Here is a 13366-nt window from a genome sequence, read left to right as displayed (position 1 = left end):
TTATGAATATCTTTCTATTTGCACTAGACTTACCGGTGTAAAATTTTCATTGAGTGTTAAGATTTCTCCAAGTTGGAAAAAGTAGAAAAAGACTCCAAAGTTCACTTCACGCCAGTTCTGGAAGCTTCCAGCATCACAAACAACTAGAAGGAAACACAGATTTTTTTTTAGCAAAGTGATATAAAGCAGCTCCAAGGTTGAAGAGGAAAGTAAGACTTTTTCCACCACAAGAAGGGACAAGAAACTCCTTCATCTCACAAGAGAATAGGGGACATGCAAACATACCTGCGGAAGTGGAAGCTTTTGCTGTCAAGTATGGTTTCAGGAAGTACTGATAGATTGCTTCTCTTGTTTCATCTGTCATCGAGCTAAACTGATTGCTAAAAACTTTCACTCTGTTTCAGAAAACAAAATAGTTGAGAAAATCTGGGGTTATGACTTAAATATTTGTCTTTTTATGCTTTCCTTGTAAATCTTTTAATTTGCCAAGCATTCAATGTTTTCAAGAGCCATAGACATTTGGTAAATGTCTATGGCTTTTTTTTATATATATATTCTGCCAAGCATTGAAAGATTTCAAAAGCCACAGACATTTTTTTTCTGTCTTAGCTATCTTTGTACTTACATTACTTGGTAGGAGGAGCAGGATACGTTCATAGGAATGAACTCAAGAAGTGATTGGTTGAAGTATGCAGTCAAATTAAACAAGTAGTCCTGGAACAAGACTGTCCACTCTTCCGTTGTATAAGTAGAGAACTCGACCTGAAGACCACTGAGCTGGGTAGCTAGGAGTGTTTTCTTTATTGTTGTTACTTGCTGCTCTGACAGGCTTGCCTACATGTAAAAATCAGAGATTTGTGAAAAACTTAAGTAAAAGCTACTATTGCTTGCACGCTGATCAAACATATATGCCAGAGTATCTCAAAACAGCGTGCTTTTAGATATCTTCTTAACAAAGCTGAATGTCTTTTAGGATTGATCTTTTCTATTTACCTGTGTTGCTGCGGATGAGATAGATTGCAGGAAGACTGAGATATTTTGTGGTGCAATAGAGCTTAGAAATTTTTCCAGCAAAGTTTCATTACGGAGAACTTCAGTTTTGGTCACGAGTACGGCCATGTCCGCTGGACCCACTTCATCCTGGAAAAGTATTATGACATGTTGCTTGTCAGGAAACGATGGCTACAGTAGTTTACATTTTATTTGCATTTGTAATCATTCTATTCATTTCTTGTGAAGGTGCCACCTTTGATATCCCCTATTCTATTCCCTCAAGCCTTTGTAGCTACCAATTCTGGAAACATAATTTGGTCTTTATTTGCAATGATTCGAGTTTGTCGCCTTCATATTTCAATGCCCCTTCAATGATACAAAGAAGGTGCGTGCAGTAACCTAAGGTGTCCAAGGACTAAATATATCTGTTAATCATCTTACTTCATGGTAAGCCTTTTTAATAGCCCTTTTACAGTTATGAATATCTTTCTATTTGCACTAGACTTACCGGTGTAAAATTTTCATTGAGTGTTAAGATTTCTCCAAGTTGGAAAAAGTAGAAAAAGATTCCAAAGTTCACTTCACGCCAGTTCTGGAAGCTTCCAGCATCACAAACAACTAGAAGGAAACACAGATTTTTTTTAGCAAAGTGATATAAAGCAGCTCCAAGGTTGAAGAGGAAAGTAAGACTTTTTCCACCACAAGAAGGGACAAGAAACTCCTTCATCTCACAAGAGAATAGGGGACATGCAAACATACCTGCGGAAGTGGAAGCTTTTGCTGTCAAGTATGGTTTCAGGAAGTACTGATAGATTGCTTCTCTTGTTTCATCTGTCATCGAGCTAAACTGATTGCTAAAAACTTTCACTCTGTTTCAGAAAACAAAATAGTTGAGAAAATCTTTGGTTATGACTTAAATATTTGTCTTTTTATGCTTTCCTTGTAAATCTTTTAATTTGCCAAGCATTCAATGTTTTCAAGAGCCATAGACATTTGGTAAATGTCTATGGCTTTTTTTTTATATATATTCTGCCAAGCATTGAAAGATTTCAAAAGGCACAGACATTTTTTTTCTGTCTTAGCTATCTTTGTACTTACATTACTTGGTAGGAGGAGCAGGATACGTTCATAGGAATGAACTCAAGAAGTGATTTGTTGAAGTATGCAGTCAAATTAAACAAGTAGTCCTGGAACAAGACTGTCCACTCTTCCGTTGTATAAGTAGAGAACTCGACCTGAAGACCACTGAGCTGGGTAGCTAGGAGTGTTGTCTTTATTGTTGTTACTTGCTGCTCTGACAGGCTTGCCTACATGTAAAAATCAGAGATTTGTGAAAAACTTAAATAAAAGCTACTATTGCTTGCACGCTGATCAAACATATATGCCAGAGTATCTTTAAAACAGCGTGCTTTTAGATATCTTCTTAACAAAGCTGAATGTCTTTTAGGATTGATCTTTTCTATTTACCTGTGTTGCTGCGGATGAGATAGATTGCAGGAAGACTGAGATATTTTGTGGTGCAATAGAGCTTAGAAATTTTTCCAGCAAAGTTTCATTACGGAGAACTTCAGTTTTGGTCACGAGTACGGCCATGTCCGCTGGACCCACTTCATCCTGGAAAAGTATTATGACATGTTCCTTGTCAGGAAACGATGGCTACAGTAGTTTACATTTTATTTGCATTTGTAATCATTCTATTCATTTCTTGTGAAGGTGCCACCTTTGATATCCCCTATTCTATTCCCTCAAGCCTTTGTAGCTACCAATTCTGGAAACATAATTTGGTCTTTATTTGCAATGATTCGAGTTTGTCGCCTTCATATTTCAATGCCCCTTCAATGATACAAAGAAGGTGCGTGCAGTAACCTAAGGTGTCCAAGGACTACCTATATCTGTTAATCATCTTACTTCATGGTAAGCCTTTTTAATAGCCCTTTTACAGTTATGAATATCTTTCTATTTGCACTAGACTTACCGGTGTAAAATTTTCATTGAGTGTTAAGATTTCTCCAAGTTGGAAAAAGTAGAAAAAGACTCCAAAGTTCACTTCACGCCAGTTCTGGAAGCTTCCAGCATCACAAACAACTAGAAGGAAACACAGATTATTTTTAGCAAAGTGATATAAAGCAGCTCCAAGGTTGAAGAGGAAAGTAAGACTTTTTCCACCACAAGAAGGGACAAGAAACTCCTTCATCTCACAAGAGAATAGGGGACATGCAAACATACCTGCGGAAGTGGAAGCTTTTGCTGTCAAGTATGGTTTCAGGAAGTACTGATAGATTGCTTCTCTTGTTTCATCTGTCATCGAGCTAAACTGATTGCTAAAAACTTTCACTCTGTTTCAGAAAACAAAATAGTTGAGAAAATCTGGGGTTATGACTTAAATATTTGTCTTTTTATGCTCTCCTTGTAAATCTTTTAATTTGCCAAGCATTCAATGTTTTCAAGAGCCATAGACATTTGGTAAATGTCTATGGCTTTTTTTTTATATATATTCTGCCAAGCATTGAAAGATTTCAAAAGCCACAGACATTTTTTTTCTGTCTTAGCTATCTTTGTACTTACATTACTTGGTAGGAGGAGCAGGATACGTTCATAGGAATGAACTCAAGAAGTGATTGGTTGAAGTATGCAGTCAAATTAAACAAGTAGTCCTGGAACAAGACTGTCCACTCTTCCGTTGTATAAGTAGAGAACTCGACCTGAAGACCACTGAGCTGGGTAGCTAGGAGTGTTTTCTTTATTGTTGTTACTTGCTGCTCTGACAGGCTTGCCTACATGTAAAAATCAGAGATTTGTGAAAAACTTAAGTAAAAGCTACTATTGCTTGCACGCTGATCAAACATATATGCCAGAGTATCTCAAAACAGCGTGCTTTTATATATCTTCTTAACAAAGCTGAATGTCTTTTAGGATTGATCTTTTCTATTTACCTGTGTTGCTGCGGATGAGATAGATTGCAGGAAGACTGAGATATTTTGTGGTGCAATAGAGCTTAGAAATTTTTCCAGCAAAGTTTCATTACGGAGAACTTCAGTTTTGGTCACGAGTACGGCCATGTCCGCTGGACCCACTTCATCCTGGAAAAGTATTATGACATGTTCCTTGTCAGGAAACGATGGCTACAGTAGTTTACATTTTATTTGCATTTGTAATCATTCTATTCATTTCTTGTGAAGGTGCCACCTTTGATATCCCCTATTCTATTCCCTCAAGCCTTTGTAGCTACCAATTCTGGAAACATAATTTGGTCTTTATTTGCAATGATTCGAGTTTGTCGCCTTCATATTTCAATGCCCCTTCAATGATACAAAGAAGGTGCGTGCAGTAACCTAAGGTGTCCAAGGACTACCTATATCTGTTAATCATCTTACTTCATGGTATGCCTTTTTAATAGCCCTTTTACAGTTATGAATATCTTTCTATTTGCACTAGACTTACGGGTGTAAAATTTTCATTGAGTTTTAAGATTTCTCCAAGTTGGAAAAAGTAGAAAAAGACTCCAAAGTTCACTTCACGCCAGTTCTGGAAGCTTCCAGCATCACAAACAACTAGAAGGAAACAGAGATTTTTTTTTAGCAAAGTGATATAAAGCAGCTCCAAGGTTGAAGAGGAAAGTAAGACTTTTTCCACCACAAGAAGGGACAAGAAACTCCTTCATCTCACAAGAGAATAGGGGACATGCAAACATACCTGTGGAAGTGGAAGCTTTTGCTGTCAAGTATGGTTTCAGGAAGTACTGATAGATTGCTTCTCTTGTTTCATCTGTCATCGAGCTAAACTGATTGCTAAAAACTTTCACTCTGTTTCAGAAAACAAAATAGTTGAGAAAATCTGGGGTTATGACTTAAATATTTGTCTTTTTATGCTTTCCTTGTAAATCTTTTAATTTGCCAAGCATTCAATGTTTTCAAGAGCCATAGACATTTGGTAAATGTCTATGGCTTTTTTTTATATATATATTCTGCCAAGCATTGAAAGATTTCAAAAGCCACAGACATTTTTTTTCTGTCTTAGCTATCTTTGTACTTACATTACTTGGTAGGAGGAGCAGGATACGTTCATAGGAATGAACTCAAGAAGTGATTGGTTGAAGTATGCAGTCAAATTAAACAAGTAGTCCTGGAACAAGACTGTCCACTCTTCCGTTGTATAAGTAGAGAACTCGACCTGAAGACCACTGAGCTGGGTAGCTAGGAGTGTTTTCTTTATTGTTGTTACTTGCTGCTCTGACAGGCTTGCCTACATGTAAAAATCAGAGATTTGTGAAAAACTTAAGTAAAAGCTACTATTGCTTGCACGCTGATCAAACATATATGCCAGAGTATCTCAAAACAGCGTGCTTTTATATATCTTCTTAACAAAGCTGAATGTCTTTTAGGATTGATCTTTTCTATTTACCTGTGTTGCTGCGGATGAGATAGATTGCAGGAAGACTGAGATATTTTGTGGTGCAATAGAGCTTAGAAATTTTTCCAGCAAAGTTTCATTGAGGAGAACTTCAGTTTTGGTCACGAGTACGGCCATGTCCGCTGGACCCACTTCATCCTGGAAAAGTATTATGACATGTTCCTTGTCAGGAAACGATGGCTACAGTAGTTTACATTTTATTTGCATTTGTAATCATTCTATTCATTTCTTGTGAAGGTGCCACCTTTGATATCCCCTATTCTATTCCCTCAAGCCTTTGTAGCTACCAATTCTGGAAACATAATTTGGTCTTTATTTGCAATGATTCGAGTTTGTCGCCTTCATATTTCAATGCCCCTTCAATGATACAAAGAAGGTGCGTGCAGTAACCTAAGGTGTCCAAGGACTACCTATATCTGTTAATCATCTTACTTCATGGTAAGCTTTTTTAATAGCCATTTTACAGTTATGAATATCTTTCTATTTGCACTAGACTTACCGGTGTAAAATTTTTATTGAGTGTTAAGATTTCTCCAAGTTGGAAAAAGTAGAAAAAGACTCCAAAGTTCACTTCACGCCAGTTCTGGAAGCTTCCAGCATCACAAACAACTAGAAGGAAACACAGATTTTTTTTTAGCAAAGTGATATAAAGCAGCTCCAAGGTTGAAGAGGAAAGTAAGACTTTTTCCACCACAAGAAGGGACAAGAAACTCCTTCATCTCACAAGAGAATAGGGGACATGCAAACATACCTGCGGAAGTGGAAGCTTTTGCTGTCAAGTATGGTTTCAGGAAGTACTGATAGATTGCTTCTCTTGTTTCATCTGTCATCGAGCTAAACTGATTGCTAAAAACTTTCACTCTGTTTCAGAAAACAAAATAGTTGAGAAAATCTGGGGTTATGACTTAAATATTTGTCTTTTTATGCTTTCCTTGTAAATCTTTTAATTTGCCAAGCATTCAATGTTTTCAAGAGCCATAGACATTTGGTAAATGTCTATGGCTTTTTTTTTATATATATTCTGCCAAGCATTGAAAGATTTCAAAAGCCACAGACATTTTTTTTCTGTCTTAGCTATCTGTGTACTTACATTACTTGGTAGGAGGAGCAGGATACGTTCATAGGAATGAACTCAAGAAGTGATTGGTTGAAGTATGCAGTCAAATTAAACAAGTAGTCCTGGAACAAGACTGTCCACTCTTCCGTTGTATAAGTAGAGAACTCGACCTGAAGACCACTGAGCTGGGTAGCTAGGAGTGTTTTCTTTATTGTTGTTACTTGCTGCTCTGACAGGCTTGCCTACATGTAAAAATCAGAGATTTGTGAAAAACTTAAGTAAAAGCTACTATTGCTTGCACGCTGATCAAACATATATGCCAGAGTATCTCAAAACAGCGTGCTTTTAGATATCTTTTTAACAAAGCTGAATGTCTTTTAGGATTGATCTTTTCTATTTACCTGTGTTGCTGCGGATGAGATAGATTGCAGGAAGACTGAGATATTTTGTGGTGCAATAGAGCTTAGAAATTTTTCCAGCAAAGTTTCATTACGGAGAACTTCAGTTTTGGTCACGAGTACGGCCATGTCCGCTGGACCCACTTCATCCTGGAAAAGTATTATGAGATGTTGCTTGTCAGGAAACGATGGCTACAGTAGTTTACATTTTATTTGCATTTGTAATCATTCTATTCATTTCTTGTGAAGGTGCCACCTTTGATATCCCCTATTCTATTCCCTCAAGCCTTTGTAGCTACCAATTCTGGAAACATAATTTGGTCTTTATTTGCAATGATTCGAGTTTGTCGCCTTCATATTTCAATGCCCCTTCAATGATACAAAGAAGGTGCGTGCAGTAACCTAAGGTGTCCAAGGACTACCTATATCTGTTAATCATCTTACTTCATGGTAAGCCTTTTTAATAGCCCTTTTACAGTTATGAATATCTTTCTATTTGCACTAGACTTACCGGTGTAAAATTTTCATTGAGTGTTAAGATTTCTCCAAGTTGGAAAAAGTAGAAAAAGATTCCAAAGTTCACTTCACGCCAGTTCTGGAAGCTTCCAGCATCACAAACAACTAGAAGGAAACACAGATTTTTTTTAGCAAAGTGATATAAAGCAGCTCCAAGGTTGAAGAGGAAAGTAAGACTTTTTCCACCACAAGAAGGGACAAGAAACTCCTTCATCTCACAAGAGAATAGGGGACATGCAAACATACCTGCGGAAGTGGAAGCTTTTGCTGTCAAGTATGGTTTCAGGAAGTACTGATAGATTGCTTCTCTTGTTTCATCTGTCATCGAGCTAAACTGATTGCTAAAAACTTTCACTCTGTTTCAGAAAACAAAATAGTTGAGAAAATCTTTGGTTATGACTTAAATATTTGTCTTTTTATGCTTTCCTTGTAAATCTTTTAATTTGCCAAGCATTCAATGTTTTCAAGAGCCATAGACATTTGGTAAATGTCTATGGATTTTTTTTTATATATATTCTGCCAAGCATTGAAAGATTTCAAAAGCCACAGACATTTTTTTTCTGTCTTAGCTATCTTTGTACTTACATTACTTGGTAGGAGGAGCAGGATACGTTCATAGGAATGAACTCAAGAAGTGATTGGTTGAAGTATGCAGTCAAATTAAACAAGTAGTCCTGGAACAAGACTGTCCACTCTTCCGTTGTATAAGTAGAGAACTCGACCTGAAGACCACTGAGCTGGGTAGCTAGGAGTGTTTTCTTTATTGTTGTTACTTGCTGCTCTGACAGGCTTGCCTACATGTAAAAATCAGAGATTTGTGAAAAACTTAAGTAAAAGCTACTATTGCTTGCACGCTGATCAAACATATATGCCAGAGTATCTCAAAACAGCGTGCTTTTAGATATCTTTTTAACAAAGCTGAATGTCTTTTAGGATTGATCTTTTCTATTTACCTGTGTTGCCGCGGATGAGATAGATTGCAGGAAGACTGAGATATTTTGTGGTGCAATAGAGCTTAGAAATTTTTCCAGCAAAGTTTCATTACGGAGAACTTCAGTTTTGGTCACGAGTACGGCCATGTCCGCTGGACCCACTTCATCCTGGAAAAGTATTATGACATGTCCCTTGTCAGGAAACGATGGCTACAGTAGTTTACATTTTATTTGCATTTGTAATCATTCTATTCATTTCTTGTGAAGGTGCCACCTTTGATATCCCCTATTCTATTCCCTCAAGCCTTTGTAGCTACCAATTCTGGAAACATAATTTGGTCTTTATTTGCAATGATTCGAGTTTGTCGCCTTCATATTTCAATGCCCCTTCAATGATACAAAGAAGGTGCGTGCAGTAACCTAAGGTGTCCAAGGACTACCTATATCTGTTAATCATCTTACTTCATGGTAAGCCTTTTTAATAGCCCTTTTACAGTTATGAATATCTTTCTATTTGCACTAGACTTACCGGTGTAAAATTTTCATTGAGTGTTAAGATTTCTCCAAGTTGGAAAAAGTAGAAAAAGACTCCAAAGTTCACTTCACGCCAGTTCTGGAAGCTTCCAGCATCACAAACAACTAGAAGGAAACACAGATTATTTTTAGCAAAGTGATATAAAGCAGCTCCAAGGTTGAAGAGGAAAGTAAGACTTTTTCCACCACAAGAAGGGACAAGAAACTCCTTCATCTCACAAGAGAATAGGGGACATGCAAACATACCTGCGGAAGTGGAAGCTTTTGCTGTCAAGTATGGTTTCAGGAAGTACTGATAGATTGCTTCTCTTGTTTCATCTGTCATCGAGCTAAACTGATTGCTAAAAACTTTCACTCTGTTTCAGAAAACAAAATAGTTGAGAAAATCTGGGGTTATGACTTAAATATTTGTCTTTTTATGCTTTCCTTGTAAATCTTTTAATTTGCCAAGCATTCAATGTTTTCAAGAGCCATAGACATTTGGTAAATGTCTATGGCTTTTTTTTAATATATATTCTGCCAAGCATTGAAAGATTTCAAAAGCCACAGACATTTTTTTTCTGTCTTAGCTATCTTTGTACTTACATTACTTGGTAGGAGGAGCAGGATACGTTCATAGGAATGAACTCAAGAAGTGATTGGTTGAAGTATGCAGTCAAATTAAACAAGTAGTCCTGGAACAAGACTGTCCACTCTTCCGTTGTATAAGTAGAGAACTCGACCTGAAGACCACTGAGCTGGGTAGCTAGGAGTGTTTTCTTTATTGTTGTTACTTGCTGCTCTGACAGGCTTGCCTACATGTAAAAATCAGAGATTTGTGAAAAACTTAAGTAAAAGCTACTATTGCTTGCACGCTGATCAAACATATATGCCAGAGTATCTCAAAACAGCGTGCTTTTAGATATCTTTTTAACAAAGCTGAATGTCTTTTAGGATTGATCTTTTCTATTTACCTGTGTTGCTGCGGATGAGATAGATTGCAGGAAGACTGAGATATTTTGTGGTGCAATAGAGCTTAGAAATTTTTCCAGCAAAGTTTCATTACGGAGAACTTCAGTTTTGGTCACGAGTACGGCCATGTCCGCTGGACCCACTTCATCCTGGAAAAGTATTATGACATGTTCCTTGTCAGGAAACGATGGCTACAGTAGTTTACATTTTATTTGCATTTGTAATCATTCTATTCATTTCTTGTGAAGGTGCCACCTTTGATATCCCCTATTCTATTCCCTCAAGCCTTTGTAGCTACCAATTCTGGAAACATAATTTGGTCTTTATTTGCAATGATTCGAGTTTGTCGCCTTCATATTTCAATGCCCCTTCAATGATACAAAGAAGGTGCGTGCAGTAACCTAAGGTGTCCAAGGACTACCTATATCTGTTAATCATCTTACTTCATGGTAAGCCTTTTTAATAGCCCTTTTACAGTTATGAATATCTTTCTATTTGCACTAGACTTACCGGTGTAAAATTTTCATTGAGTGTTAAGATTTCTCCAAGTTGGAAAAAGTAGAAAAAGACTCCAAAGTTCACTTCACGCCAGTTCTGGAAGCTTCCAGCATCACAAACAACTAGAAGGAAACACAGATTTTTTTTTAGCAAAGTGATATAAAGCAGCTCCAAGGTTGAAGAGGAAAGTAAGACTTTTTCCACCACAAGAAGGGACAAGAAACTCCTTCATCTCACAAGAGAATAGGGGACATGCAAACATACCTGCGGAAGTGGAAGCTTTTGCTGTCAAGTATGGTTTCAGGAAGTACTGATAGATTGCTTCTCTTGTTTCATCTGTCATCGAGCTAAACTGATTGCTAAAAACTTTCACTCTGTTTCAGAAAACAAAATAGTTGAGAAAATCTGGGGTTATGACTTAAATATTTGTCTTTTTATGCTTTCCTTGTAAATCTTTTAATTTGCCAAGCATTCAATGTTTTCAAGAGCCATAGACATTTGGTAAATGTCTATGGCTTTTTTTTTATATATATTCTGCCAAGCATTGAAAGATTTCAAAAGCCACAGACATTTTTTTTCTGTCTTAGCTATCTTTGTACTTACATTACTTGGTAGGAGGAGCAGGATACGTTCATAGGAATGAACTCAAGAAGTGATTGGTTGAAGTATGCAGTCAAATTAAACAAGTAGTCCTGGAACAAGACTGTCCACTCTTCCGTTGTATAAGTAGAGAACTCGACCTGAAGACCACTGAGCTGGGTAGCTAGGAGTGTTTTCTTTATTGTTGTTACTTGCTGCTCTGACAGGCTTGCCTACATGTAAAAATCAGAGATTTGTGAAAAACTTAAGTAAAAGCTACTATTGCTTGCACGCTGATCAAACATATATGCCAGAGTATCTCAAAACAGCGTGCTTTTAGATATCTTCTTAACAAAGCTGAATGTCTTTTAGGATTGATCTTTTCTATTTACCTGTGTTGCTGCGGATGAGATAGATTGCAGGAAGACTGAGATATTTTGTGGTGCAATAGAGCTTAGAAATTTTTCCAGCAATGTTTCATTACGGAGAACCTCAGTTTTGGTCACGAGTACGGCCATGTCCGCTGGACCCACTTCATCCTGGAAAAGTATTATGACATGTTCCTTGTCAGGAAACGATGGCTACAGTAGTTTACATTTTATTTGCATTTGTAATCATTCTATTTATTTCTTGTGAAGGTGCCACCTTTGATATCCCCTATTCTATTCCCTCAAGCCTTTGTAGCTACCAATTCTGGAAACATAATTTGGTCTTTATTTGCAATGATTCGAGTTTGTCGCCTTCATATTTCAATGCCACTTCAATGATACAAAGAAGGTGCGTGCAGTAACCTAAGGTGTCCAAGGACTACCTATATCTGTTAATCATCTTACTTCATGGTAAGCCTTTTTAATAGCCCTTTTACAGTTATGAATATCTTTCTATTTGCACTAGACTTACCGGTGTAAAATTTTCATTGAGTGTTAAGATTTCTCCAAGTTGGAAAAAGTAGAAAAAGACTCCAAAGTTCACTTCACGCCAGTTCTGGAAGCTTCCAGCATCACAAACAACTAGAAGGAAACACAGATTTTTTTTAGCAAAGTGATATAAAGCAGCTCCAAGGTTGAAGAGGAAAGTAAGACCTTTTCCACCACAAGAAGGGACAAGAAACTCCTTCATCTCACAAGAGAATAGGGGACATGCAAACATACCTGCGGAAGTGGAAGCTTTTGCTGTCAAGTATGGTTTCAGGAAGTACTGATAGATTGCTTCTCTTGTTTCATCTGTCATCGAGCTAAACTGATTGCTAAAAACTTTCACTCTGTTTCAGAAAACAAAATAGTTGAGAAAATCTGGGGTTATGACTTAAATATTTGTCTTTTTATGCTTTCCTAGTAAATCTTTTAATTTGCCAAGCATTCAATGTTTTCAAGAGCCATAGACATTTGGTAAATGTCTATGGCTTTTTATTTATATATATTCTGCCAAGCATTGAAAGATTTCAAAAGCCACAGACATTTTTTTTCTGTCTTAGCTATCTTTGTACTTACATTACTTGGTAGGAGGAGCAGGATACGTTCATAGGAATGAACTCAAGAAGTGATTTGTTGAAGTATGCAGTCAAATTAAACAAGTAGTCCTGGAACAAGACTGTCCACTCTTCCGTTGTATAAGTAGAGAACTCGACCTGAAGACCACTGAGCTGGGTAGCTAGGAGTGTTTTCTTTATTGTTGTTACTTGCTGCTCTGACAGGCTTGCCTACATGTAAAAATCAGAGATTTGTGAAAAACTTAAGTAAAAGCTACTATTGCTTGCACGCTGATCAAACATATATGCCAGAGTATCTCAAAACAGCGTGCTTTTAGACATCTTCTTAACAAAGCTGAATGTCTTTTAGGATTGATCTTTTCTATTTACCTGTGTTGCTGCGGATGAGATAGATTGCAGGAAGACTGAGATATTTTGTGGTGCAATAGAGCTTAGAAATTTTTCCAGCAAAGTTTCATTACGGAGAACTTCAGTTTTGGTCACGAGTACGGCCATGTCCGCTGGACCCACTTCATCCTGGAAAAGTATTATGACATGTTCCTTGTCAGGAAACGATGGCTACAGTAGTTTACATTTTATTTGCATTTGTAATCATTCTATTCATTTCTTGTGAAGGTGCCACCTTTGATATCCCCTATTCTATTCCCTCAAGCCTTTGTAGCTACCAATTCTGGAAACATAATTTGGTCTTTATTTGCAATGATTCGAGTTTGTCGCCTTCATATTTCAATGCCCCTTCAATGATACAAAGAAGGTGCGTGCAGTAACCTAAGGTGTCCAAGGACTACCTATATCTGTTAATCATCTTACTTCATGGTAAGCCTTTTTAATAGCCCTTTTACAGTTATGAATATCTTTCTATTTGCACTAGACTTACCAGTGTAAAATTTTCATTGAGTGTTAAGATTTCTCCAAGTTGGAAAAAGTAGAAAAAGACTCCAAAGTTCACTTCACGCCAGTTCTGGAAGCTTCCAGCATCACAAACAACTAGAAGGAAACACAGATTTTT

At 37.1% G+C, this 13366-nt stretch overlaps 3 protein-coding genes across 3 annotated transcripts in view; all 3 read right to left on the bottom strand.

Annotated features, from left to right (window-relative positions):
- The window catches only part of LOC120944381, a 71313-nt gene extending 66954 nt beyond the window's left edge, over positions 1–4359 (bottom strand). Inside the window, exons 1-12 of the mRNA XM_040358437.1 lie at positions 3927–4359; positions 3559–3767; positions 3220–3329; positions 2969–3078; positions 2461–2607; positions 2092–2300; positions 1753–1862; positions 1502–1611; positions 994–1140; positions 626–834; positions 286–395; positions 34–143 (exon numbers count right to left, since the gene is read on the bottom strand). Of these exons, the coding sequence (XP_040214371.1) occupies positions 34–143; positions 286–395; positions 626–834; positions 994–1140; positions 1502–1611; positions 1753–1862; positions 2092–2300; positions 2461–2607; positions 2969–3078; positions 3220–3329; positions 3559–3767; positions 3927–4052 (1707 nt within the window). The 5' untranslated portion in view covers positions 4053–4359. The remainder of the gene's footprint in view (positions 1–33; positions 144–285; positions 396–625; positions 835–993; positions 1141–1501; positions 1612–1752; positions 1863–2091; positions 2301–2460; positions 2608–2968; positions 3079–3219; positions 3330–3558; positions 3768–3926) is intronic.
- A 175-nt stretch (positions 4360–4534) lies between these two features.
- On the bottom strand, positions 4535–13220 carry LOC120944380. Its single transcript, XM_040358436.1, has 23 exons — positions 12727–13220; positions 12359–12567; positions 12020–12129; positions 11769–11878; positions 11261–11407; positions 10893–11101; positions 10554–10663; positions 10302–10411; positions 9794–9940; positions 9426–9634; positions 9087–9196; positions 8836–8945; positions 8328–8474; positions 7960–8168; positions 7621–7730; positions 7370–7479; positions 6862–7008; positions 6494–6702; positions 6155–6264; positions 5903–6012; positions 5395–5541; positions 5027–5235; positions 4535–4796 (listed from the first exon to the last, which is right to left on the bottom strand). The coding sequence occupies exons 1-23, from the start codon at positions 12850–12852 to the stop codon at positions 4535–4537; spliced, it is 3477 nt and encodes a 1158-aa protein (XP_040214370.1). The 5' UTR covers positions 12853–13220.
- The window catches only part of LOC120944379, a 62404-nt gene continuing 62239 nt past the window's right edge, over positions 13202–13366 (bottom strand). Inside the window, exon 52 of the mRNA XM_040358435.1 lies at positions 13202–13344. Coding sequence (XP_040214369.1) covers positions 13202–13344 — 143 coding nt within the window. The remainder of the gene's footprint in view (positions 13345–13366) is intronic.

Source organism: Rana temporaria, chromosome 6 (genome assembly GCF_905171775.1).
Source record: "Rana temporaria chromosome 6, aRanTem1.1, whole genome shotgun sequence".
Classification (NCBI taxonomy): domain Eukaryota; kingdom Metazoa; phylum Chordata; class Amphibia; order Anura; family Ranidae; genus Rana; species Rana temporaria.
This window is presented reverse-complemented; position numbering and strand designations above follow the sequence as displayed.

Bases quoted from the DNA above. Each gene is read 5' to 3' on its own strand.
- LOC120944380 (XM_040358436.1), bottom strand. From the start codon at position 12,852: ATGGCCGTACTCGTGACCAAAACTGAAGTTCTCCGTAATGAAACTTTG. The intron at 12,130-12,358 runs GTAAGTACAAAG...TTTCTGAAACAG, and splicing joins TGCTCCTCCTACCAAGTAAT to AGTGAAAGTTTTTAGCAATC. The intron at 10,664-10,892 runs GTAAGTACAAAG...TTTCTGAAACAG, and splicing joins TGCTCCTCCTACCAAGTAAT to AGTGAAAGTTTTTAGCAATC.